Source organism: Rana temporaria, chromosome 3, assembly GCF_905171775.1.
Source record: "Rana temporaria chromosome 3, aRanTem1.1, whole genome shotgun sequence".
NCBI lineage: Eukaryota > Metazoa > Chordata > Amphibia > Anura > Ranidae > Rana > Rana temporaria.
This window is the reverse complement of record NC_053491.1, coordinates 135,184,562-135,208,774: the sequence shown is the minus strand read 5'-3', so window position 1 is coordinate 135,208,774 and position 24,213 is coordinate 135,184,562. Positions and strand designations below refer to the sequence as shown.

The 24,213-nt window shown below is 41.4% G+C and overlaps 1 protein-coding gene across 1 annotated transcript in view; it reads right to left on the bottom strand.

Moving 5' to 3' along the window:
* Window positions 1-24,213, bottom strand: part of SEMA3C (semaphorin 3C) — a 206,612-nt gene that overhangs the window by 164,876 nt on the left and 17,523 nt on the right. Inside the window, exon 2 of the mRNA XM_040343452.1 lies at window positions 23,738-23,884. Coding sequence (XP_040199386.1) covers window positions 23,738-23,840 — 103 coding nt within the window. The 5' untranslated portion in view covers window positions 23,841-23,884. The remainder of the gene's footprint in view (window positions 1-23,737; window positions 23,885-24,213) is intronic.

Here is a 24,213-nt window from a genome sequence, read left to right as displayed (position 1 = left end):
GCCATTGGCTCCCACTGCTGTCAATAAAATCCAATGATGCAGGCGACGATGGCGGGGCCGAGTCATACGCTGTTATGGACGCAGAGTGTATGACACGGGAGGGCGCCCACAAGGTAACCCCCTCGGGAGAGAGCTTCCCAGAATGGGTTATCTATTGCGGGGAGGAGCCGGGATCTCTGGGGACCCTGATGTGAGGAAGGGGATCTCTGGGGAGCCAGATGTAAGGCAGGGGCTCACTAGGAATAGGAACCCTGATGTAACGAGGGGGTCTCTGGGGACCCTCATGTAAGTGGGGGGGGGCTCTCTGGGGACCCTGATGTAAGGGGGGGCTCTCTAGGGACCCTGATGTAATGAGGGGGGCTCTTGGGACCCTGATGTACGTGGGAGGGCTTTTTGGGGACCCTGATGTAAGGGAGGATCCACACTCAGATATGTAATGATATTTTATATAATATATATATATATATATCTATAATATATCTATATATACACACGTGCACACGTATATTATATGCATGTGTATGCCCGCCCAAGCCTATGATTTTCTTTACTTCGCTGCTATGGGCTCTAGCCCCAGATATTTTGTAGACCTACAAAAGCCCCTGGAAATGGGAAATTGGCAGGCAGCATTAGCTGCAGAAATTTACGTTCAGGCATCCCCATTGAGGAGTCAGGGCAGGATAAACAGAGGCAAGGTCACTATTCCTGCAGGTGAAAGGGTAACAGCAAAGCAGAGTAATGCAGAAATTACAGGAAGCTGATTTTCCATGAGAGGTTTAGCAATGTCACAGTGGTTTAGGCAAGGAAAGACAGGCAGCCAGTGAACCCAGGAACTGAGGTTGTGTGCGGGCTAAATCCTCAGAGCTGTGGGTTTTATGATAAGTACTTCTGAAAGGCTGGCCTTTTGTAAATATCCAAGATCTTTCTAATGTTCTGGCTTTAATAACTGTCACCATAAGTTACTACCATCAAAAAACCTATTCAACCATTTCGGTCCTATAGCTCTATTTTGGAAATGACCTTGATGATGTTGTAACCACTAAGAAGTTGTGTGTGAGCTTTCGCCTGAATCACATTTATCATGCTTTAGTAAACCTTCAAAATGTTAGCTGTTAAATGTGAATTAGCACGCTAAAGAACTTGTACTGTAAGGCCTCGTACACACGATAGGTTAACCAGAGGACAACGGTCTGATGGACCGTTTTCATCAGTCAAAACCGATCGTGTGTGGGCGCCATCGGTTAGTTAACCATCGGTTAAAAAACAAGCCAACTTGCTTTAAAATTAACCTATGGATTCCTAACCGATAGGTCAAAACCGATCGTTAGTAGGCACAACATTGGGTTAAAAATCCACACATGCTCAGAATCAAGTCGACGCATGCTTGGAAGCATTGAACTTAGTTTTTTTCAGCACGTCGTTGTGTTTAACGTCACCGCGTTCTGACACGATCGTTTTTTTAACCGATGGTGTGTAGGCGCGACGGACCATCAGTCAGCTTCATCGGTTAACCGATGACACCGGTCCTTCAGACCGTTCTCATCGGATGGACTGATCGGGGGTACGAGGCTTTAGAGCTCATGCCCTACCATCTACTATAATACTCATGTACAATGTCAAATACACAGCAAAGTACATATGTAAACTGTAATGTAACAAATTATGATCCATGAGTGGGCAGGGAGATTGTTCTAATGCTGGTCGATCGGCTTCTGTACAACCACCCTTTTGGATGCTCCCGCTCGATCGGTGCTGCAGGCTATAGCCTTCAACACTGATCAGTCTCTCCGCTGTCAGGATACAATAGATATAATAGCTCCACAGTGGTAAACAATCAAAAAAACAGACTCATGTATTGGCTGCTTTATCTATGAAAAATTAACCAATGCTTATCTTAAATGGAACCCCATATTTAAAGTGGAGTTCCACCCATTTTTTTATGTTTGTCTGTGCTGCATGCTCTAATCTCATAGTGTTCAGAATGAACAATTTTTATTTAATTTGTTGCTTGTAAATACCTTTATTTTGTAGTCCTTCATTACTTCCTCCTCCTTATTTGCCTAGGCTATTTGCAAGGGTTTCTGGGATAGGCATCATGTTTCCCAGTAGTCCTTGCAAACCTGACTGAAACCTATTACATTGCTTGTGCACTGAGCATGTGCGAGATATGCAAAGCTGAAATCCAGGAAGTCATACAGTCTGGCTTCATGATGCCCACACTTAAGATGGCCACGGTCTATTTCTAGATTATAAACTATTTAAATGCTGTAACAACCTAACAAAACAGACCTTAGTTTACAGACTAACTTTACTAGAATACATTAAGCTTGTGTATTACAGGGGTATTTATATTTAAAAAGTGAAATTGTGGGTGGAACTCCCCTTTAACTTGTTGTAAAACCCCTAATGCAAATTCCCTTTATCCAACTTCATACCAGTCCTAGAACTATGGGGCAGTGAAGCATCTACAATACATATGCCTGCCCTAAAAATAATATATGGCCTAGATTTCCACAGCAAAACCTTCCCAGACAGGTGTACAGACAACAGATTCCCATTAAAGTGAAGTCAACATTTATTTTTCCACATAACAACCTGTCAAATACAGAACATACAGAGTACATAAAATGGAATACTTATGAATCACCATGCAATTACTTTACAGCAGAAAGTCAGAAGGACTCTAATCATGGAAAATGTAATTATGAATTACTGTCTACTGCAAATATAATTCATCTTCATTGCATACAAAAATAGGCCTTCTGTGCCTGCATACAAAGTGAAAGAACCACAGTACACAAGGGTCTTATATCTGCTGCCAGACCATAGATGATCCTATTTATCCAAAGTCTTGTCTGTTGTTTCTATGAGAAGATGTACATTTGTACTAAAGCTGAACTCCAGAATTTATTTTAGTCTTGCACAGTTGCATAGGCTACTCTCTTGAACTAGCATTACTTATTCTGGTTTCACTGCACACTTTAACCTTCTCTATACATTAGAAACTGCACCAAGTCAGATACCTGCCTCATTTCCTGGCTTGAGGACAACCATCATTGTATTTCTGAGACCTTGTACATGCGACTGAGGAACTCGTCGTAAATGAAACATCGTTTTTCTCAACAAGTTCCTTGTTAGGCTTGTCGAGAAACTTGACAAGCTTTCTTTGCGTACACACAAGACCAAATCTCCTCGTTCTCAAACGTGGTGACGTACAACACATACGACGGCAGGGGAAGGTCAATTCCACTGGCTAAACCCTTGGGGCTGCTTTTGCTAATCTCATGTTACTCATGTTACTGCGTGTTAAGTAAAAGTTTGGTAAAAGACGATTTGCACTTTTCAGACTGTTACAGCGTGACGAACGTGCTATCTTCATTACAAACGCTACTTTTACCGAAGGTGCGCTCCCGTCTCATACTTTATTCTGAGCATGCGCTGATTTCTTAGCATACACACAAACGTGTTTCTCGTCGAAAACCAGCCAGACGAGGAACATGATGAGGAAATTGAGACTCCCATCGAGGAAAAAGAGAACTCTTTTTTTCTTGTCGAGTTCCTCGACAGTTTTCTCGATGAAAAACATACACACGACCGGTTTCCTCAGCAAAAAAGCTCTGCCACCAAGTTTCTTGATGAATTCTGTCGAGGAAAACGGTTGTGTGTATGAGGCCTAACTCTAAAGCCCTGTACACACGATTGGTTTGTCTGATGAAAACGGACCGATGGACCGTTTTCATTGGACAAACCGATCGTGTGTGGGCCCCATCGGTTTGTTTTCCATCGGTAAAAAAAAATAGAACATGTTTTAAAATGTCCCTATGGATAAAAAAACTATAGAAAAAAATGATCATCTGTGTGATCAGAATCAAGTCGACGCATGCTCGGAAGCATTGAACTTAATTTTTCTCAGCACGTCGTAGTGTTTTACATCACCGCGTTGGACGCGGTCGGATTTTTGACTGATGGTGTGTAGGCAAGACTGATGAAAGTCAGCTTCATCGGATATCCGACGAAAAAATCCATCGGATTAGATTCCGTTAGATATCCGATCGTGTGTACAGGGCATAACTCTTATGCCGCGTACACACGATCGTAATTTCCGATGAAAAAAGTCAGATGGACTTTTTTCATTGGAAATTCCGATCATGTGTGGGCCCCATCGGACTTTTTTCCGTCGTGTTTAGAAATAGAACATGTTTTATTTTTTTTCCATGGAAAAAAAAACGATTGGAAATTCCTATCGTCTGTGTGCAACTTCGATGGAAAAAAAAAAACACGCATGCTCAGAATCAAGTCGACGCATGCTCGGAAGCATTGAACTTAATTTTTTCTTGGCTCGTCGTAGCGTTTTACATCACTGCGTTTTGGATGGTTAGAATTTGGTCTGACAGTGTGTATGCAAGACAGCTTGAAAGGAATTCCGACTAAAAATTCCATCGGATTTTAGGCCATCGGAAATTCCGATCGTGTGTACGGGGCATAACATCTAACTCTTCCATCATTGTGTTTTAGTTATCTTATCTATGAAGGTTAAGCATCATGTGTGGTGTCACCTTGGACAGTCTACATAAAAATACAGCATGCTTGGGAACACCAACTCTTCCAGACCGACTGCCACCCACCAAGGCAATTTTGTATAATGTGGATGGGACCATCAGAGACAACAGCCCATTGCTTGCATTAGGGCTAAGGGTTCTTGAGAGGAGTACTCAGGCAGGGTGCTGTAATACTTTTAGGGAGCTATGTATAGCACCCTGTTTGCCACTCTCACCAGCCATGGACATGCCCAGAAACTCAGTAATGACCTAAATGGGTCTAAAATATGGTATATAATGAAAAAATATATATAGCTTGTTGATGAGGAGTGAAAGGAGAAAGCAAGGAATGCACAATAAGCAGATTAAACTTCAGATTTAGGCTCATGAAAAAGACGTGTACAAGACATACCTAATTGCATGTTCTAACAAGAAGTGTTACAAATGATGCCTAAATGTATTGACTAGACCAACTACTGATCAATTTTCTTAAAGAAGAGTCAACCTCCCTGAATCTCAAATCAATAACACATTTAGGCGCAGCTGTTTTGTAAACTCTTTGAAATATTCCTTTACCAATATCTCATCAATTTTCAAACATCAGAAGACAATGCAAAATTTGCCAGTTAATATGTTCCCATTCACCTTTTTTAATGGAATGCTTTGCATTCTTTATTACCCCGAATAAGGTTTATTTAAACAAAAACAAAATGATACTGAGTGAATAAGGTTACATTTTTTGTGAAGCAAAAAAAGTATTTTAAAACAGAAGGTTTCTGCAGGTCTCACTCTAACTGCTGCTTTACACCATAATACCAAATTTCAATGTATATTGTTTTTTACAAAATTTACTCCAAACAATAAAAAAAAAAAATATCGGCTTAAAACAGTGCCTTTACTATTTTGAACTGAACAATACATTCCTCATTGCAATATTTATGAGCTGTTAACTTAATGTGATTTTAAATAATTAATAATAAAAAAAGTTTTACTATCTATTCTTGCTACTTTTCATACGAAAGGTCGTAATTGCAAAAACAAGAGCTCAGCAGAGCTTAGCATATGTCTAACACACATATGCACATACTGTAGATGTGAAGTCTATTTAACTTCCATCTAATGCATTGAATAAAGAAAATGTGTCACATTTGTGGTGCATGTTGTAATAGTAGTTGCACCACAAATGTGACGGAGCGGTCACATTCATAATATATATATATATATATATATATATATCAGTACTAATTAATTACTCTTTATTGAAGGGTATTGAAGAAGTAGGACACATTTTTAGGGACTGCATGCATAAGGGGAAGCTTATGGATATTTGTCTTTGGAAAACATAAGCTAACACTACATAGAACAGATGGAAAAAAGCCAGAAAAACCATAAAATGTCGGTCTCTTTGGAATACAACTAGAGGCTATAACACAATGTTCCTGTAAGCATGGAGAATCATAATGATGCCAACTCACACTAAGGGTCATTGGAAAATTGCTTATGAACCGGGATAACATGTGAGGCCATGGGTCTGATTTACTAAAGGCAAATAGTCTGTTCACGTTGCAAGGGAATTTTCCCTAAGCTTTATGAAGGCAGTGAAACTTCACATTGCAAAGAACACGTATTAAGGTGCAAAAACATAAACAAATCAAATTAAAAAATAAAACAGTATTTAGCTTGCACTTATTTGGATAAAGGGAGTCAGCACAGCTTCCTCACATTCACTAACTTGAGGGAAAATGCCCTTGCTAAGTGTAAATTCACTTTCAAAGTAAACAGACTATTTGTCTTTGTTAAATCAACCCCAATGGGTCTAATTTATTAAGAATTGAGGCAAGATTAAATGCAGTGCACTGATCCTACTGTATGCTTAAGGATTAAATAATTTCCCTGCACAATTGACTGTTTACACTCAGTTCACTTCACTGTTGTCTCCCTTAATTGTCATGCTACTTAAAAGAGAACTTCAGGTTTTGAAAAAGACCGCAGATCGCTAAGTTCTTGGTCTTCAGTGAGCAGAGAGCTAGTAACTGTCAGTCACCGGCTCCCAGCTCTGCCCCCCCAGCGCTCACTAGAGTGCAGGGCTGTGAAGGGGTCAGGAGCTGCTGGCTCAGGCTCTCTGTGGCTCGCTGAGAGGTTAAGTGAGCTGCAAGTCATGCAATCGAACCATTTTCATCAGACGAACAGATTGTGTGTACAGGGCATTACAAATTGTTAACAATCTAAAGCCAATCTAAAGCCAAACCTTCGTTCTTTGATTTTGGATAAACTAGGGAAGGATCAGAACCTTTTTTTTTGTCTTTTTTTGCTCCAGTTGGAGAGACTATCCTTTACTTCCTGTGGCCACGACACTAAGACCCTGTACACACGAGGAGACATGTCCGATGAAAACGGTCCGCGGACCGTTTTCATCGGACATGTCTCCTGGGATATTTTGGTCTGATGTGTGTACACACCATCAGACCAAAATCCCCGCGGACAGAGAACGCGGTGACGTGGCGGTGACGGTGACGCGGCGACGTGCGCAAACCAGGAAGTTCAATGCTTCAATGCTTCCACGCATGCGTCGAATCAATTCGACGCATGCGCGGGATTTCGGTCCGCTGGTTAGACGTACTAACCAGCGGACATGTCCGACGGACAGGTTTCCAGCGGACAAGTTTCTAAGCATGCTAAGAAACTTTTGTCCGCTGGAAACCTGTCCGCTAGACCAGGAAACCTGTCCGCTAGGCCGTACACACGGTCGGACATGTCCGCGCAAACTGGTCCGCGGACCAGTTTCATCGGACATGTTCGGTCGTGTGTACGGGGCCTAAGACAGAAAGTAAGTGGAAATATCTTTTAAAAAAAGCCAAACTCTTTTTAGCAGATTCAGGAAGGTTTAGGACATCTATCTGGTATCATTACTACTGTTGTCAGACTTTATATTGTTGATTTTTATATCCTCTACGAGAACAGGTATAGTTAAAAAATGAATACACAAAACAAATAACGAAGTCCAACCAATGTGAATTTTGTGTAACTCAGGTTAAGTCAATGTCTTTGATTTCTTTGATCTCAGAATCTCTTTCTTTCTTTATAAGGAAGGCCGAAGTTTAGTTATTGCGGTCTTATCACAAAGCTAGAGAAAGTTAAAGATTAAATGGATCAGCTAGTGAATAGAAATTCCATTCGTGCTACATAAGATTCTGATGAATTGGCAGTGAGATAAAAAAGAAATTAAAAGAAAGCATGACTTCTCCCTAGAGTATTACTGACCACAAAATGTGAAAATGGTTTTGTGGCTACCAGTCTTTAGGGACCAAGTATTCATTTCTCCCCAGTCTGTTACACAATCAACAAAAGATCATGGATTCAGAAAAATAGGGGTAGAATCTATGAGCTGTAAGCTGTAAATAAAAGAAAAATGTCTGCTACAACAGAAGTAGGGTGTAGAGCTACTGCTCAGATATTATTGGAGGATGAGAACTTGAGATGCTCACTAAAGCCGGGTATACATGGATGGAAATGTGTCTGGTTCCACAAGGACTGGGTGAAGTTCAATCCATGTACAGTATGGGCACCCTAGTTGTACAGAAGTCAATATACTGATCCACTTATGTACAACCAGCCTGTCGGGCTTTACCTGATTGTTGTTTAAAACCTTTAGACCCCTTTCACACTGACACGTTTTTTAGGCGGTTTAGCTCTAAAAATAGCGCTGCTATACGTCCTGAAAAAATTGTGCCCTGCAGGTTTCAATGTGAAAGCCTGAAGGCTTTCACACTGAAGCGGTGCGCTAGCAGGACCGCTCCAAAAGTCCTGCTAGCCGCATCTTTGGAGCGGTATAGGAGTGGGGTGTTTACCGCTCCTATACCGCTTCTTTCCATTGAAATCAATGGGAAACCACGGTAATACCGCCCGCAATGCGCCTCTACAGAGGCGCATTGCGGGCGGTTTCGGCCGCTAGCGGGGGTTAAAACTGCACCGTTAGCGACCGAATATCGCGGTAAATACGACGGTATATCGCGCTAAAAATCGCGCCGCTATACCGTCACCGCACCTCCACTGCCCCATGTGAAAGGGGCCTTACTTACAAATAAATAGTTTTAACAAGCCAAAAGCATAGGTGTATTCAAAGTGTTACTAAACCCACAACAGTACAGTCAGTCTGTATATGCAGTAAAGCATGCTTGTTATACTCACTGCAGAACCTAAGTGGTTAATTCTTAGCATGTCCCCAATCCATCTCCTGATAGAATCGAGCCTTTGGAGTCACTCTGCACATGCTCAGTTTGGTGTTTACTGCTAGAGTTTTTTTTTCTTGAGAGGGTGCATGTGATCAGCACAGGGCCAATCATCACTTTCCAGACAGAGGGTCAGGGGTCCTGCTCTCATAGGACAATCAGAGGAGAATAAAAACTCCTCCTACAATCTCTAACCAGAAACGAATAGAAGTCACAAGACATAATTGCATTTGCATGTTCTGTGTATTTTGGGAGACTAGATATAGGGGGTTATTTACGAAAGGAAAATCCACTTTGCACTGCATGTGCAGTCAATTTAGATCCGAGGGGGACATGCAAGGAAAACAAAAAACAGCATTTTAGCTTGCACATGATTGGATGATAAAATCATCAGAACTTCCCCTCATTTCAGATATACCCCTCAGATTTACAGCGACTGCACTTCCAAGTGCACTTGCAGTGCAAAGTGGATTTGCCTTTCGTAAATAACCCCCTATATAGTGAGGTTCCTGGGTTTAGTAACACGTTAAGATAATAAACAACTGCATAATTATACAGTAAGACCTAAGCCTGGTACACACAACGAGAGGATGATGAATGATCATGCTAATCTCATATCGAAAATGAAGAGGTTACTGCGGTTACGAAAATTCTCGTACAGCAGAATACAAGTTCAGAAGTAAAGTAATATGTGGTATCATATTGTAATGTATTTGTTCGTCTCTGAGCATGTGTGGTCTTAGGTTTCCGATTTTGTTTACGGGCTAATACTGTACTGATTAGGTGAGAATCGCATGTTCTGGTATCATATGAGAATTTTTTCCGATAATTGTGCATGAACTGTTATGATCGACTCTCCAAAGCTGTGTACTAACGGTCAGATTTTCGTATGAATGCTCCGAAAGCAGTATTTTTCTTTTCGATTTTATGATCGAGTGTACTAGGCAACAGGTTTACTTAAAGTAGTTGTAAACCCTCTCATATACCCAGTGAAGTGAATAGCCTCAGCTATTATACATTGTGTGAGAGCTGATTGGAGGAAAGAGACACTTCCCCCCTCCCCCACATAGGCAGAGAAATGAAGGAACTTGCAGAGCTGTATTCTGAATAGACAAGATATGTGCTTATCTCCCTCCCAGTCACACCATTTATCTTGTGTATTGTGATAACAGAGGAAAGAAGCACAGGAGAGAAATGACACTAAAGCCGGGTACACAATAGTAGTTTTTTTCGTTCAACTACGCTGGTTAAGGGTAAAAAAAATGTCAGCTCTGGTCGGAGCCGCTCTACTAACCATACAAGGTCAGGTCAGCTATCTCCCCCACTGAGATGTTCTGGCAGGGGGGGGGGGTGGGGTTGGTCAGCTGCTTGTTTTCCAGCATGCTCCTCTGACAGAAGCCGGCCAAACGGCCAGCTTCTGTCAAATAGACCGACATACACACAGGCTGAATGTCGACCAGTTTTTTTTTTAAAATGGCAAATGTCTACCAACATTCGAACCCATGTGTACCTAGCTTTAGAGCTTCGGAGAGAGACAAATAAACACTACAGATATATGTGCTTTGTTCAAATTTCATGACTGGGGTTTACAACCACTAGTTAAAACAAAAGGGAAATCGGGAAACCACTTACAAAATCTAAAACAATCAATGGAGGAAAAGGATACTGAAGAAGTATTGGCAGCATGTGTTTATTATTTTGTGTTTTTAACTTAAAGCGGTGTTCCAGACACATTTTTTTAAGTCAGCAGCTACAAACACTGTAGCTGCTGACTTTTAATAAGGACACTTACCTGTCCAGGCCGATCCGTCCATCACCGCCGGCACCGCCATTCGAACTAAGGGAAACAGGTAGTGGAGCCTTGCAGCTTCACTGCCAGTTTCCTACTGCGCATGCAAGAGTCGCGTGTCCCAGTAGACAGCGCACCTCCATTTTACAGAAGACAACGCGAGGAGACCAAGAATGAAGAGCTTCACAGTATAGGACGTGGCAGATTAGGACAACTGCCTATTTATTTAATTTTATTTATTTATTACTATTTGTTTGTTTGGTGGTGCCAAAGCGCTTTATGACAGATTGCCCGGATGTTCTGGCGAGGGTAGCATAAATAAACGCAACTGCTGCAGGGCAGAGGAGGAGATAGAGAAAAAGAGAAGAAGAAGGGAGAAGGGAAAGAAAGATTTAGAAGGCAGCGAGTGGATGAACAGAGGAGGATTGACCTAGGATTGGAATGCTTGTAAAAATAGCCAGGTCTTGAGCTTTTTCCTAAACGTATATAGGCTTGGGGAGATGCGAATGGTAAGCGGGGTTTGGTTCCAGAGAGTTGCCCCCGCAGAACCAATCCGTTTACCTCCTATGGAAATTAGCCTATCGGTATTGCCAGTGATTAGGTCTGACAGGAACTGTGGACCCAGCTGGTGGTAACCCCTGTAGCAACAAGCATTTCTGGTAAGTAAAAAAAATATATTTTTTTCAAATGTTTTTTAATGTATTTTTAGGAGCCTGTTTGTGTAATTTTTTTTTTGGATGGACGGTCGTTTTATGCGATGTAAAAAAAACGACGTTTTTAAAAACGTCAATTTCATTGACCGTGTGTGGGGGAAAACGTCGCTTTATGTCTTGTAAAAAACGTAAAAAAAAAATTGAAGCATGCTTCAATTTTATGTGTCGTTTTTCAAAACGTCGTTTTTTGTGTCACAGAAATTGACCGTGTGTAGCAAAAAACAACGTTTAAAACGACGTTTTTGAACCCGCGCATGCCCAGAAGCTAGTTATGAAGCGAGCTTCAATGGAAAAAAGGTGGTGAACGTAACCTCGCTTTGCTAGAGCATTGGAAAAAAAACGATGGTGTGTAGGCAACGTCGTTTTTGAAAATTGTAGTTTCAAAAACGTCGTTTTTTACTTCACAGAAAACGTCGTTTTTTTACATCGCATAAAACGACCTTCTGTACGCGGCATAACATTTATAATAACTGTGGAAAAGGAAACTCAACAGAAATGTTTTTTTTATTAAAATAACAGTAAAAAAATTAGGGCAGGGAAGTCGCTTCCATCTTTATCAATAAGGCCCAGTGTCATCTCTCAAATGACCTGTATATTTATAGAGGTCTCCCAAAAAAAAAAAAAAAAAATCGCACTATTCTTTTCTCCTATACTGAATCCCCAGCAATCTAGAAAACGCGTATTGCTGAGTTTAAAAGAACTTCTCCCAGACACTTGAAAAGAATTCCAAGTGACAGAGCAGGGCCCTGCGTTCTGTGACCTCACTGATATGTATACATGCTGCATGTTATGGCACACATCCAAACTCATGATGCAGTTAATATAGAAAGCAAATACCATTGAGAAACTCCTGTGCTTGGAAAGCCATCTCATTGCTGATTAGCCACACCACTCACACACCCAGGCTTAGGAGAGGCCACAGGTCAAGTGTATTCTGCCTTTGTACGGGAGACTTTAATGAAATTTCGCAATGTGAAAATACGCAGGCGCCTAATTCTTTTAATTAGGTTGATGTGGGAAAAATCAACAAAACATAAATGTATTTTAACATACAGCCCTAATCTCAATGTTTTTCTAACAATGTATTGATCATTACAATTATTTTTAATTCCATGAATACGTATTATTCTAAAATGTCCTTTTGATTCTATTAAATTATTATTTGTTTTAAAGCCAAATGTTACAACCATAATGGTACTTCCTACATTTCTAACATTTCACTAGAAAATTGTGGAAATACTTAATACAATATATACAATTTTTTTTTTTAACCACTTCCGGACCGCCCACCGTCATTAAACAGCAGCTCTTTGAAGTGGAATATCGTTGTTATGGTAGCAGCTAGCTGCCATAACCCCGGTATCCGCTTCTTCAGCGGGCAGTCCGTTTTAAGATAAAAGTGGTCTCAGCAGTGGATTTGCCACAAGATCACTTTTATCGGTGGCGGGAGAGGCCCTCCCCCCCGCCGCACTCCGGTGCCCTTTGCCGCTTACCAGAGCCGCAGACAGTGGCGGAGGCGATCGGATCCTGTCACCTGCTTTAATTTTTAATGCGCCCGTCCCACGGAGCTCACATGCAGAAGCGAACACATACGTGAGTAGCGACCAGCATATGAAAACGGTGTTTAAACCAGATATGTAAGGTGTCAATCACCGTGATCATTAGAGCAAGAGCAATAATTCTAGTCCAAGACCTCCTCTGTAACTCAAAACATGCAACCTGTAAAAAAATGTAAACGTCATCTATTGAGATTTTAAGGGTAAAAGTTTGTCGCCATTCCACGAGCGATCGCAATTTTGAAGCTTGACATGTTGGGTATCAATTTACTTGGGAAAACATCGTCTTTCATAATATAAAAAAATCGGCTAACTTTTCTGTTGTCTTATTTTTTTATACAAAAAAAGTGTGGTTGTAAGACCACTTTGCGCAAATACGGTTTGACAGACTAAAGTTACATTTATTAATTTTTTTAAATAACAAACATGTTATACTTACCTCCACTGTGTGGCGAGTTTTGCACTCAGTGGCCCCGATCCACGTCTTCTGGGGTCCCTCGGCGGCTTTCATGGCTCCCCCTCCGCAGGAGCTTTCCACCTTCATGTGAGCAAGCTCGCATGGTGGAAAGCTCTTGCGGGAGCGCTCCCGTGATACAGCGGCGGCCATAGACGCCGACTGTATCACTCGCCCCCCCCCGGTGCGCCGCATCATTGGATGTGATTGACAGCAGCACCAGCCAATGGCTGCGCTGCTTAAATCTATCCAGTATAGCCAATCAACGGCCAGGCTGGGAACTAAAGAGGATGACAGGGACTAGCATGGGACCTTCGAAGGGTCAGGTGAGTAAAACGGTGGCTGGGGGGGATACTGTTGGATGTTTTTTCACCTTAATGCATAGGATGCATTAAGGTGAAAAATAAATTTACCATTACAACCCCCTTAAAAAATATATATATATATATATATACTGTATATACTCGAGTATAAGCCAAGTTTTTCAGTCCTTTTTTTAAGGCTGAAAATACCCCCCTCGGCTTATACTCGAGTCAGTGTACCTGAAATTCTTCACAGGCTGCAGGCATCCATTGTTAAAAGACACGGTCTCCGAGGATAAAAGGACCTCCGTGATTGGTGGAACACTGAGCACAGTGTCTGCTGGGAAACGCCTATCACGGAACGGGGCCAGGAGGAGACTGCGACTTTTAAACAATGAATGGACGCCCGCAGCCTGTCAAGAATTTCAGGTACACTGACTCGGGCACAGTAAGGTTGCAAGGGGCACAGTGAGGATGGGCATAGTGTGATTGCAATGGGCACAGTGAGGTTGCAATGGGCACAGTTATGGGCACAGTGAAGCTGCAAATGGGCGTTGTTGACCCTCTTTTCCGCTTACAGTAGCTGTTGCATTCTCACCTTAGGCTTATACTCAAGTCAATAAGTTTTCCCATTTTTTTGTGGTAAAATTAGGTACCTCGGCTTATACTCGGGTAGGCTTATACTCAGTGCCGATCCTGACCTCCCTGGGGCCCTAAGCAAAATGATATGTCTCATTAAAGTTGAGAAGTGGGTGGGGGGGCACTGCCGACAGTGACATGTCACATTAAATCTTAAAGTTGAGAAGCAGGGGGAGGGGGTGTTCTGCTATCGGAACTGACATCTTACATTAAAGTGAGAAGGCGGGGGTGCTGACTTCTTACCTCTTCTCCCATGCAGCCAGCGAGTTGAGAAGCAGGGTGAGGGGCCAAAAATGACTTCTCACCAGGCGGGCCTCTAGTAATTTAGGGGACCCCCTGCAGCTTTGCGGGGCCCTAAGTGGCTTGCATAGTGAGCTTATAGGGTGGATCGGCCCTGCTTATACTCGAGTATATAAGGTAATGTTTGGGAGTTCTAAGTAATTTTCTAGCAACAAAAAAAATATATATATATTTTAACTTGTAAACAACAGGTTTTAAAAAAGGTCCGATCCTTAAGTGCTTAATTTGGGGGGAAAAAAACGAATAAACATCCTGAAGGCTAATTAAAAACGGTATGTACCTCAAGAAGCAATTAGCCATCAAAATTCCTCTCCGTATCCTTAAGAGAACACTTAGAACCAATTTTATGTATAGATAACAAAGATGAATAGGCCTTTAGATAGACCTCTAATCAGAAAAAGCAGCCTAGGCACAAGAAGGACAGTCTGTTGTTGAATTAGTAATGCCTAACTTACCCAGAATAATAGGCTGTGCAGATATGGCTGACCTTTGTCTCCTCTCTTGTTCTTCCGAACAATTGAACATGCAGATCATTTATGAGGGCATTTGACTCCTATTATAAATACTCACGTTTAGTTGTCGCTATAATTAAAACTGTTGCCTCATTGGAGATTTTTTAAGTACAGATGTCTGAAATGTGCAGACACAACCTAAGATTCTTTTCTCACTCCACTCTGCCGTATAATTATTGTTGCCATTTTGACTACTAGAGCAGGTTCCGGGCTAAAAGCCTTTTATCTCTTTTCTATTATAACACCTCTGATTTACAAAGCACTTTCACCCGGATCTCTTTTTCAACTGTTCTCAATAGCTGAATTGTTGAAGCCCGTAATCCAATTTGTAGTATACTTCTTGAGACTTTAAGAGTAAAGGTTTCATTTCCCCAAACACGTAATCCTTCCGATCTGTGATTTCTGTATATAGGGGTATAGAGTGTCTTTGATAATTTGTGATTTGTATTATATATCCTAGTAAACGTCCAGTCCCGAAAAAAACTAAAATTTTTAAAGCACACACTAATTTCTACAGAAGAAATACACCCGAGAAGGATTACAAAGTAGTTAATGAACGTCTGCTGTTACTATTCACTATTTGACATTTAGCTCAAAATAGAAGCTCCATAAAACGTATTTCCCCTGCCTTCTCAGTAGAGCCTTGGCAATCTATTACCCGCTCTAATGCGGTTCACCCAGAATGTTTTAGGCATATTAAAAGCTTTAATTTCGGGCAGCAATCAATTAGTGACCTTGGCTCAGCAGGAAAGCTCATGGCTGAACAATTGTACCCTCTACACATTAAATATCACACTCCTCCGCTCCTCACATTAGACTTCCCAGTAACCTTCAAATCAGAAGGATGAACCTGGCCTTTTTAATAAGTATCAGTAATGAAGAAGATAGTAAAAGAAGCATGTTCATTTCAGTCAGGCAGCTTCTAGGAAGGAAAGGGCCTAGGCTACACTGTAAAATCAATAAAGCTTCTGAAGAGCTCCCTTGTGTATTCTTTTACTGCACCCCATGCAAGGGACTTGATTGCACAGAAGCCCATCCATAAACGGCACAGGCAACCAGCATACCAGAGCTGGCTGTACATTCAATGCTCAACAAAAAGCAGCACTCAATGGAAAGAAGGCATAAAACTTTATAGTATAATCAATTGACATAGATATTGCATAAAATTAGGCACACAATAATGTTGGGCACACAATATAAAATATATATAATATAATGGTACCATTATATTATATATATTTTATATATATTTATATATATTTTATATTGTGTGCCCAACATTATTGTGTGCCTAATTTTATGCAATATCGATGTCAATTGATTATACTATAAAGTTTTATGCCTTCTTTCCATTGAGCGCTGCTTTTTTGTTGTTGTGTCTTCTTCTCCATTTTTCCAGTGGTTGGCGGCTGCACTGGTTATCGGCTATTTTCAACTCAACAGGTTGGGCTTATCACGCTTATGCCGTGTACAGACGGACGTTTTTTGTGATGAAAAAAAACGACGTTTTAAATCATGATATAAAACAACGTTTTTGAAACTTCATTTTCAAAAACGACGTTGCCTACACACCATCGTTTTTTCACAATGCTCTAACAAAGCGAGGTTACGTTCACCACTCTTTTCCATTGAAGCTCGCTTCATAACTAGCTTCTGGGCATGCGCGGGTTTAAAAACGTTGTTTTAAACATCGTTTTTTGCTACACACGGTCAATTTCTGTGAAACAAAAAACAACGTTTTGAAAAACGACACAAAAAATTCAAGCATGTTCGAATTTATTTTTTGTCGTTTTTTTTAAGACAATAAAACAACGTTTTGCCCACACACGATCATTTTAAATAACGTTTTTTAAAACGTCGTTTTTTTTTCAGCACAAAAAACGACCGTCTGTACGCGGCATTAGTGTGTTTGTAGCGCCCACAGGAATTTTTTACTTTGTACATTTAATGCTAGCTTTCTGTTCAACACTCACAACAGAGAATAATCTGCAAAAGGCAAATTCCACCAAATATACCATATAATGGACTACCATGGAACCAGTCTGCTTCCATTCCTTCCAGATCACACACACCGCAATTATCAATAACCACAAAATATGTGCCTGTGTATGTCAACTCTTAAACCGTATCTAAATCCACCATTAACTTCTCTTACTTGGTCCCTTTTGATTTGTTATAGTAGTAATACATGCTCAGTTCTTTAATTAAAGTGGTATTAAACCTAAAAACAAAACTGTATTGGCAATTCTGAAATGTGGTATCTGCATTTTTTTTTTCTTTTTTAGGGCTTATGTACACACTGACTACGTTGACCGTCAGCCGTGGGAAAATTGTGCCGCAATTTTACCGCAAATTTGAGACCGGCTTTTAAAACGTTCCTATCCTGAACGCGATTCTTTTGTATTCAGGAGGGAGATTGAACCTCCCTTAACCACAGCTGCTCCTAAACTCTTGTAAAAGCCTCAGGGGGTTCTTTATGAAAGGCAAATCCACTTTGCACTACAAGTGCAAACTACAAGTGCAAAGTGCACTTGAAATTGCACTGAAAGTGCACTTGGAAGTGCAGTCGCTGTAAATCTGAGGGGTAGATCTGAAATGAGGGGAAACTCTGCTGATTTTATCATCCAGTCATGTGCAAGATAAAATGCTGTTTTTTTATTTTCCTTGCATGTCCCCCTCGGATCTACAGCGACTGCACTTCCAAGTGCACTTTCCGGGCAATTTCACATGCATTTTGCACTTGTAGTTTGCACTTGTAGTGCAAAGTGGATTTGCCTTTCGTAAATAACCCCCAGTGTGTACATTGACACAAAAGCTTTTATTGAGTTGAGTTTAGGAGCTTTAGCAAAAAAAGGCAAAAAGCTCCTAAACTCAAGTTACATGAAGCCTTATGCCTTATACAGACGGTCGTTTTATGCTGAGTAAAAAAACTACGTTTTCTGTGAAGTAAAAAACAACGTTTTTGAAACTTCAATTTTCAAAAACGACGTTGCCTACACACCATCGTTTTTTCACAATGCTCTAGCAAAGCGAGGTTACGTTCACCACGTTTTTCCATTGAAGCTCGCTTCATAACTAGCTTCTGGGCATGCGCGGGTGTAAAAACGTCGTTTGAAACGTCGTTTTTTGCTACACACGGTCAATTTCTGTGAAGTAAAAAACGACGTTTTGAAAAAGGACACATAAAATTGAAGCATGCTTCAATTTTTTTTTGTCGTTTTTTACAAGACATAAAGCGACGTTTTCCCCCACACGGTCAATGAAATTTACGTTTTTAAAAACGTCGTTTTTTTACATCGCATAAAACGACCGTCTGTACGCGGCATTAGACTTTTTCCTTTTTTTTTTTTTTTCTATCACCAGGTGATCCATCCAGTAAGTATGGTATTTTTCAACTTACTTTAATAGACCAAGCTGTTCAGACAAAGTAGCAGTTATAGGCTTGAGACAAACTATTTACCACTGACAGAGAGGGGAAAAAGCCTGAAAAAAAAGAAAAACAAATGCAGTCACCACATATAAGAGTTGGTAAGCTGCAATATATATATATATATATATATATATATATATATGTATATATATATATATATAAAATTGGGGGTTTAATACCGCTTCAATCCCAATCTGTTAAGTGAAACATTCAGCGGTATGTGGTTAAGTGAATACTTTTGGCCGCCTTTTTTTTAATCTGTTCCCAATCACAAGCATACTGAGATTTTGGGAGGGGAAAAGTCCATTGGGCAGCACAGTCTGAGGCTTCTGTCAACCTGGTAGGGGGAGGAATCATCTGATTCTGTTTGGTAAGATAAAAAATACCTGTTGATCTAGCCAGAAATCTGTGCTCTTTGCCAGACTGTTATCAGGTACATTGTTATGCATTCGCTCTGAAGACTACAGAACCATGCCCCTGTATATTATGGACCTTAGCAGAAAAGAAGGGTTGTATGGCTCTATTTTGGTTCTGTTGTCCTGATACAGAAAGGTAAGTGAGAAATGGTAAATTTGCAATATATTACTTTTTGGCTTAGACACACGGGGGGATTTAATAAAACTGCAGCTTGCAAAATATGGTGCCGCTCTGCATAGAAGTCAAACAGCTTCCAGGTTTTATCGTCAAAGCTTAAAAGTGATACTAAAGTCTTGTTTTTTTTGTTAAAAATAACAAACCTGTTATACTTACCTGTTCTGTGTTGTGGTTTTGCACAGAGCAGCCTGGATCCTTATCTTCTCGGGTCTCTCTTTGGCACTCATGGCCCCTCCCTCCTGTTGGGTGCCCCCCAAAGCAAGCAGCTTGCTATGGGGGCACCTGAGCCGTGCTGCAGCTCACTGTATATATTCAGACATGGAGCCACAGCCTGGCTCTGCCCCTGTGCTCTCCTTAGTGGCTTACTGACTTTGATTGACAGCAGAGGGAGCCAATGGCGCTTTGCTGCCGCCTCAGCCAATGAGGCGAGAGATTCCCGGAAAGCCGAGTCTCTTGTGCAACATCGCTGGATCGGCATAAGACTCAGGTAAGTATTGGGGGGCTAAGGGGAGCTACTGGACCCAGAAGGCTTTTTATCTTAATGCCTTCTGCCTTTAAAATCACTTTAACTGAACAAACTGAAATGAGGCATGGTACACATGGGCACATATGTGCAGTAGGCTGTTCTGACAGAAGCTGGCCAAATGTCCAGCTTCTGTAGACTGGGCATGCCAGAAAAACAACTGCCAATCAGCACCTGATCAGTGCTCGCAGCCAATGACTGAAAAAGCTAACCGGTGTGTTCTAGCGCGGGGGGGGGGGGGGGGGGCGGTTAGAAAACAATAGCTCGGCGGGGAGATTGCTTAACTAAAATCACATCGTTAGTACAGCGACTTCCTCCAGAGCTCCTCAGTTTTTGCATTTTTTAAATCGTAGCTCACCCTATCATGAGGGATACATGGAGCTGCCTAATTCTGCTGAAAATACTGGTTTCCGTGTAGTTAAAATGTTGTCTGACTTCCCTGATCAGAATTCCTGTTCCAGGTGCAGGGGCGGGCTGACCATTCAGGAACTTGGGCACTGCCCGAGGGCCCAATGCCACTAGGGGGCCCCATCAGGGTTGCCAGCCTCAGTAAAACCGACAGTATGTAAAAATCTGTGTTTTTTTTTTAAATCCCAGGATTATAGCTGCCCCGCCTCTCCAGTACCTTTTCAGTGTGTGTATGTGTATTCTGTGTATATGTATACTGTGTGTGTCTATTGTGTGTGTATACTGTGTGTGTCTGTGTGTGTGTATACCGTGTATGTATACTGTATGTGTGTGTGTGTATACTGTGTGGCCCGGTAATCTATTGCCTGGGGGCCCCATCATTTCCTATTGCCCGGGGGCCCCATAATCTCCTATTGTCCAGGGGCCCCATAATCTTCCCATTGCCCGGGGGCCCCATAATCTCTATTGCCTGGGGGCCCCATAATCTTCCTATTGCCTGGGGGCCCCATGAGTTGTCAGTCCACCCCTGTCCAGGTGAGTGACTTAGAAATGATTAAATCCAGACAACCAGGCAACATGTATTTTTACAATGAGGTGAGCAATGGCAGCCCCTGTAGTTGTCTCATGACAGCCATGTATAACACTGAAGTTATGTGAAGCACAGGCAGACGCATGCTCACGCCATGTCAGTGTGTAGGCAGGAAGAAACTCAACAGAACAGAACCATTTTCTTTTTCAAATTTCCTTCAAGTGCATAATTACTGTGTACCGATAGAAGCCTTTCTTCTAAAGATAGCATTGGCCTTTCAGAAGAAAGTTGCAGGTTAGACAAAAGACTAAATGATGGAATTAATCAAGTGACTTGGCTAATAATCAGTGTTACTATTCTCACTTCACCTTATGTGGCAGCAGACATAGCAGCTCATAAATATATTCAGCAGTGGGAAGCCACTGAGCTGATTTTCATGCAAAACACAGTCCATTAGAGAGCGGCTTTCTAGGCACTTCTGGGCTGTGCAGGGAGTAATTGGGCGAATGGATAAATGTAGGCTTTCCAAATCCAAATAGGATTTGACAGACATTACAGCGTTCTTACCACACATATTTTAAATGGCACACTTAGTTACATACCTCCTGGCTTATGCAAACGCTTAATGTATTAGTTCTAAAGCATCACAATTGTTTTAGAGCTGGATCAAGAAGAAAACCCTTCCTGGGTTCTGTTAGTGACATTGCATTTGTAACAAACAATGCTTAATTAGTAAAGCTTCAGGTGGCCCAAGTGTGTATTTTAAAAATAAAGGTAATTTTCTTCACAGCAGGTTGTAACTCACAAGCCTTAAAGTGAAATTCTATTAAAGTACTATTAAAGGTTAATTTATTTGTGTTTATAAATAACAAACATGTTATACTTACCTGCTCTGTGCAATGGTTTTTCACAGAGCAGCCCCGATCTTCCTCTTCTCGGATCCCCCACCGCCACTCTCGGCTCCTCCACCCTGCCGAGTGCCCCCATAGCAAGCCACTTACTATGGGGGCACTCTTGCATGCTCTCTCCCGAGCCAAGCTCTATGTATTCATAAGACACGCAGAGCAGGGCCCGGCCCTTGCTCTGATTGCTGTATCTTAGCCAATGATGAGTGCAAGAGAGCCTCAGCTCTTGTGCACCTCATTGGATCAAGATTAGGCACAGCTAAGTAGTTAAGGGGTCTGTGGGGGAAGTTGAATGCATAAGGTTTTCATATCTTACTGCATAGAATGCAGTAAGTCTAAAAAAAAACTTCTGCCTTTACAACTGCTTAAAGCGGGGGTTCACCCGAAAAACACATTTTTAACATTAGATTGAGGCTAATTGTGGGAAGCACAATCGGGTGTGCAGTACATACCGTTTTAGAGATAGACGTTGGGCTACTTTCGGCAACTCGTGACGCGCTGTATGCGACGGTCGGAAGGCTGTCAATCAAATAGGAACGCCCAGTCCCGCAGACCATACCCGGAAGCCGCGGAGAACATCTATCTCTAAAACGGTAAGTACTGCATTGATTTTAAAAAAAAACACCCAATTGTGCTTCCCACAATTAGCCTCAATCTAATGTTACATTTTTTTTTCCGGGTGAACCTTTAACTAGTCTTAAAAATGGCCCCACCATCTCTTAACACCTATGCTGAATAAACTGTGTAAAAATGATGTATACATTTACCATTTTTCAATCTGCTCTGTTCTTGTCACATGACCCGGCTCCCCTGTGTCAGCCAGCGGCAGCTGCAGTGGAGAGGACCGACGACGGATGGGCCTTAGGAGCCTATGGGTGATGTCACCACTCCAAATTTTAGCAGCCACGCCTCTCACCTGCAGCTGCCGCTGGCTGACATAGGGGAGATCATATGACCGGATCATTTGGGTACAGTGTTGTATGACCGCGCAAATGTCGTTCAAAGAGCGACAGCGCTGAAAGTTCTCTATCGCTTCATCAACCTTCTTGCTTTACCTCATGTTGATGTTGGCCATATTGGGCCTGGAAATAAAGCATTCAAAAACCTTCATTTATTGACTGGACATTCGCTCACTACTCTACTCATCAACTCATACCTCCCAACTTTCTGAGATGGGAATAAGGGACACCTATCAGCAAAAGTATGCAGGCATAAGACACACCCCTTGTCACGCCCCCTTAAAGGAGAATTGTACAAAAAAATTACATTGGTTGAAGCCACAAGTGCTTTTTTTACCACTACTATTTCTTTATATTGGCTTTTGAAATTTACAAATGCAGCAATTTAGAAATCAGATGAAAGGTTTAGCACTGGGAAACACGTTTTGATAGATAAAAAGTGCATTTTATATACATCTATATAGATCAGACCAAAATGAGGGACAAATGAGGAGAATGAGGGACAGAGGGACATTGCTCCAAATCAGGGACAGTCCCTTAAAATCAGGGACAGTTGGGAGGTATGTCAACTGCACCCCTAGATAACGGTAAGAGGTAACTTAGTATGCCGATCCCAAAACCAAAACCAGTGGCTCCTGAGGGGGTAGCGCTACATATGTGTGTTAGGGACCTTAGGTTGTAAGCTCCATAGGGACTGATGTGAATGTACAATATATATGTAAAGCGCTGCGTAAATTGATGCGCTATATAAGTACTGTACCTGAAATAAATAAATAAATCTGCACACTGCCCATAAAAAAAATAAAAAATAAATAGCGCAATACTTAAATAAATGCATTTATTTTAGAAAGTTTAGCTTTGACGTAATGTGAAAGGTTTCAAACTCAATTCATTCTTTTGTTCCACATTTCTGTTCCTGGGGTTTTTCTTCATACATACTGTAGATTTCCCCAAAGTGTATTCAGGTTTTAGGAATGTTTGTCTTTTTCATAATGTAAAACTTGATTTAATATTAAGCGGCAGAACCCTGCCAAGTCTAGACTGCCTACTTGAATGCAATGTACACTATACGTCTCGTTATAACCTTGAATCAAATCCAACACGCAGTAGCAGAAATATCAATCAAAAGCAGACATTGCAATGACTAGGCGCGTTATGCTAGCATGACTATCTGCTCCCCACTTTCCCCCTGACTATGATTTATACATTAATGTATAGCTCTCGTTTCACATTGGATATCTACACATCATTTTTTAAAGATTTTTTTTTCATTGCCCAGAACTGCCATTTGCTCTCGCACCATATGAAATAAAAGCCAGTGCTTTTAACCTTTGTAGATGCGGCTTATATATCTTACCGTTGAGTGTCAGGAGGACTCTTGCTTGAGGCTGCAGAGATTCCACCACACTGATGGCGTAAACGGCGAGCCCAAACAAAACGCGGATCCCCACAAAGTCCATTTTGACGTAACGTTAGATTCTCCTTTAAAACCAGACCAAGCCAACTGTAAAAGAAATATGTTATGCAATTAAGTCCGATGTTTCAGACAACATATAGCCATACACATGCTGACCTCTTGTCAATTATGAAAACTAAGATACAAAAATAGCACAAAGTATTCACAGAGTAGCATACTTCTACAGATTGTGATCATTCCATTCACCTTCTGAAAACAATGAGGTTGATTTATTAAAGGAGTAGAGACTGTTCAGTAGTTAGAGAGGACCTTGAATCAAAAGACAAGGTCTGCTTATGGGCTAGACTCCCACCACCTCCCCCAATAAAAAAACAGTGCAAAAAAAAAAGGAACAAAACAACACACACACCTATGGA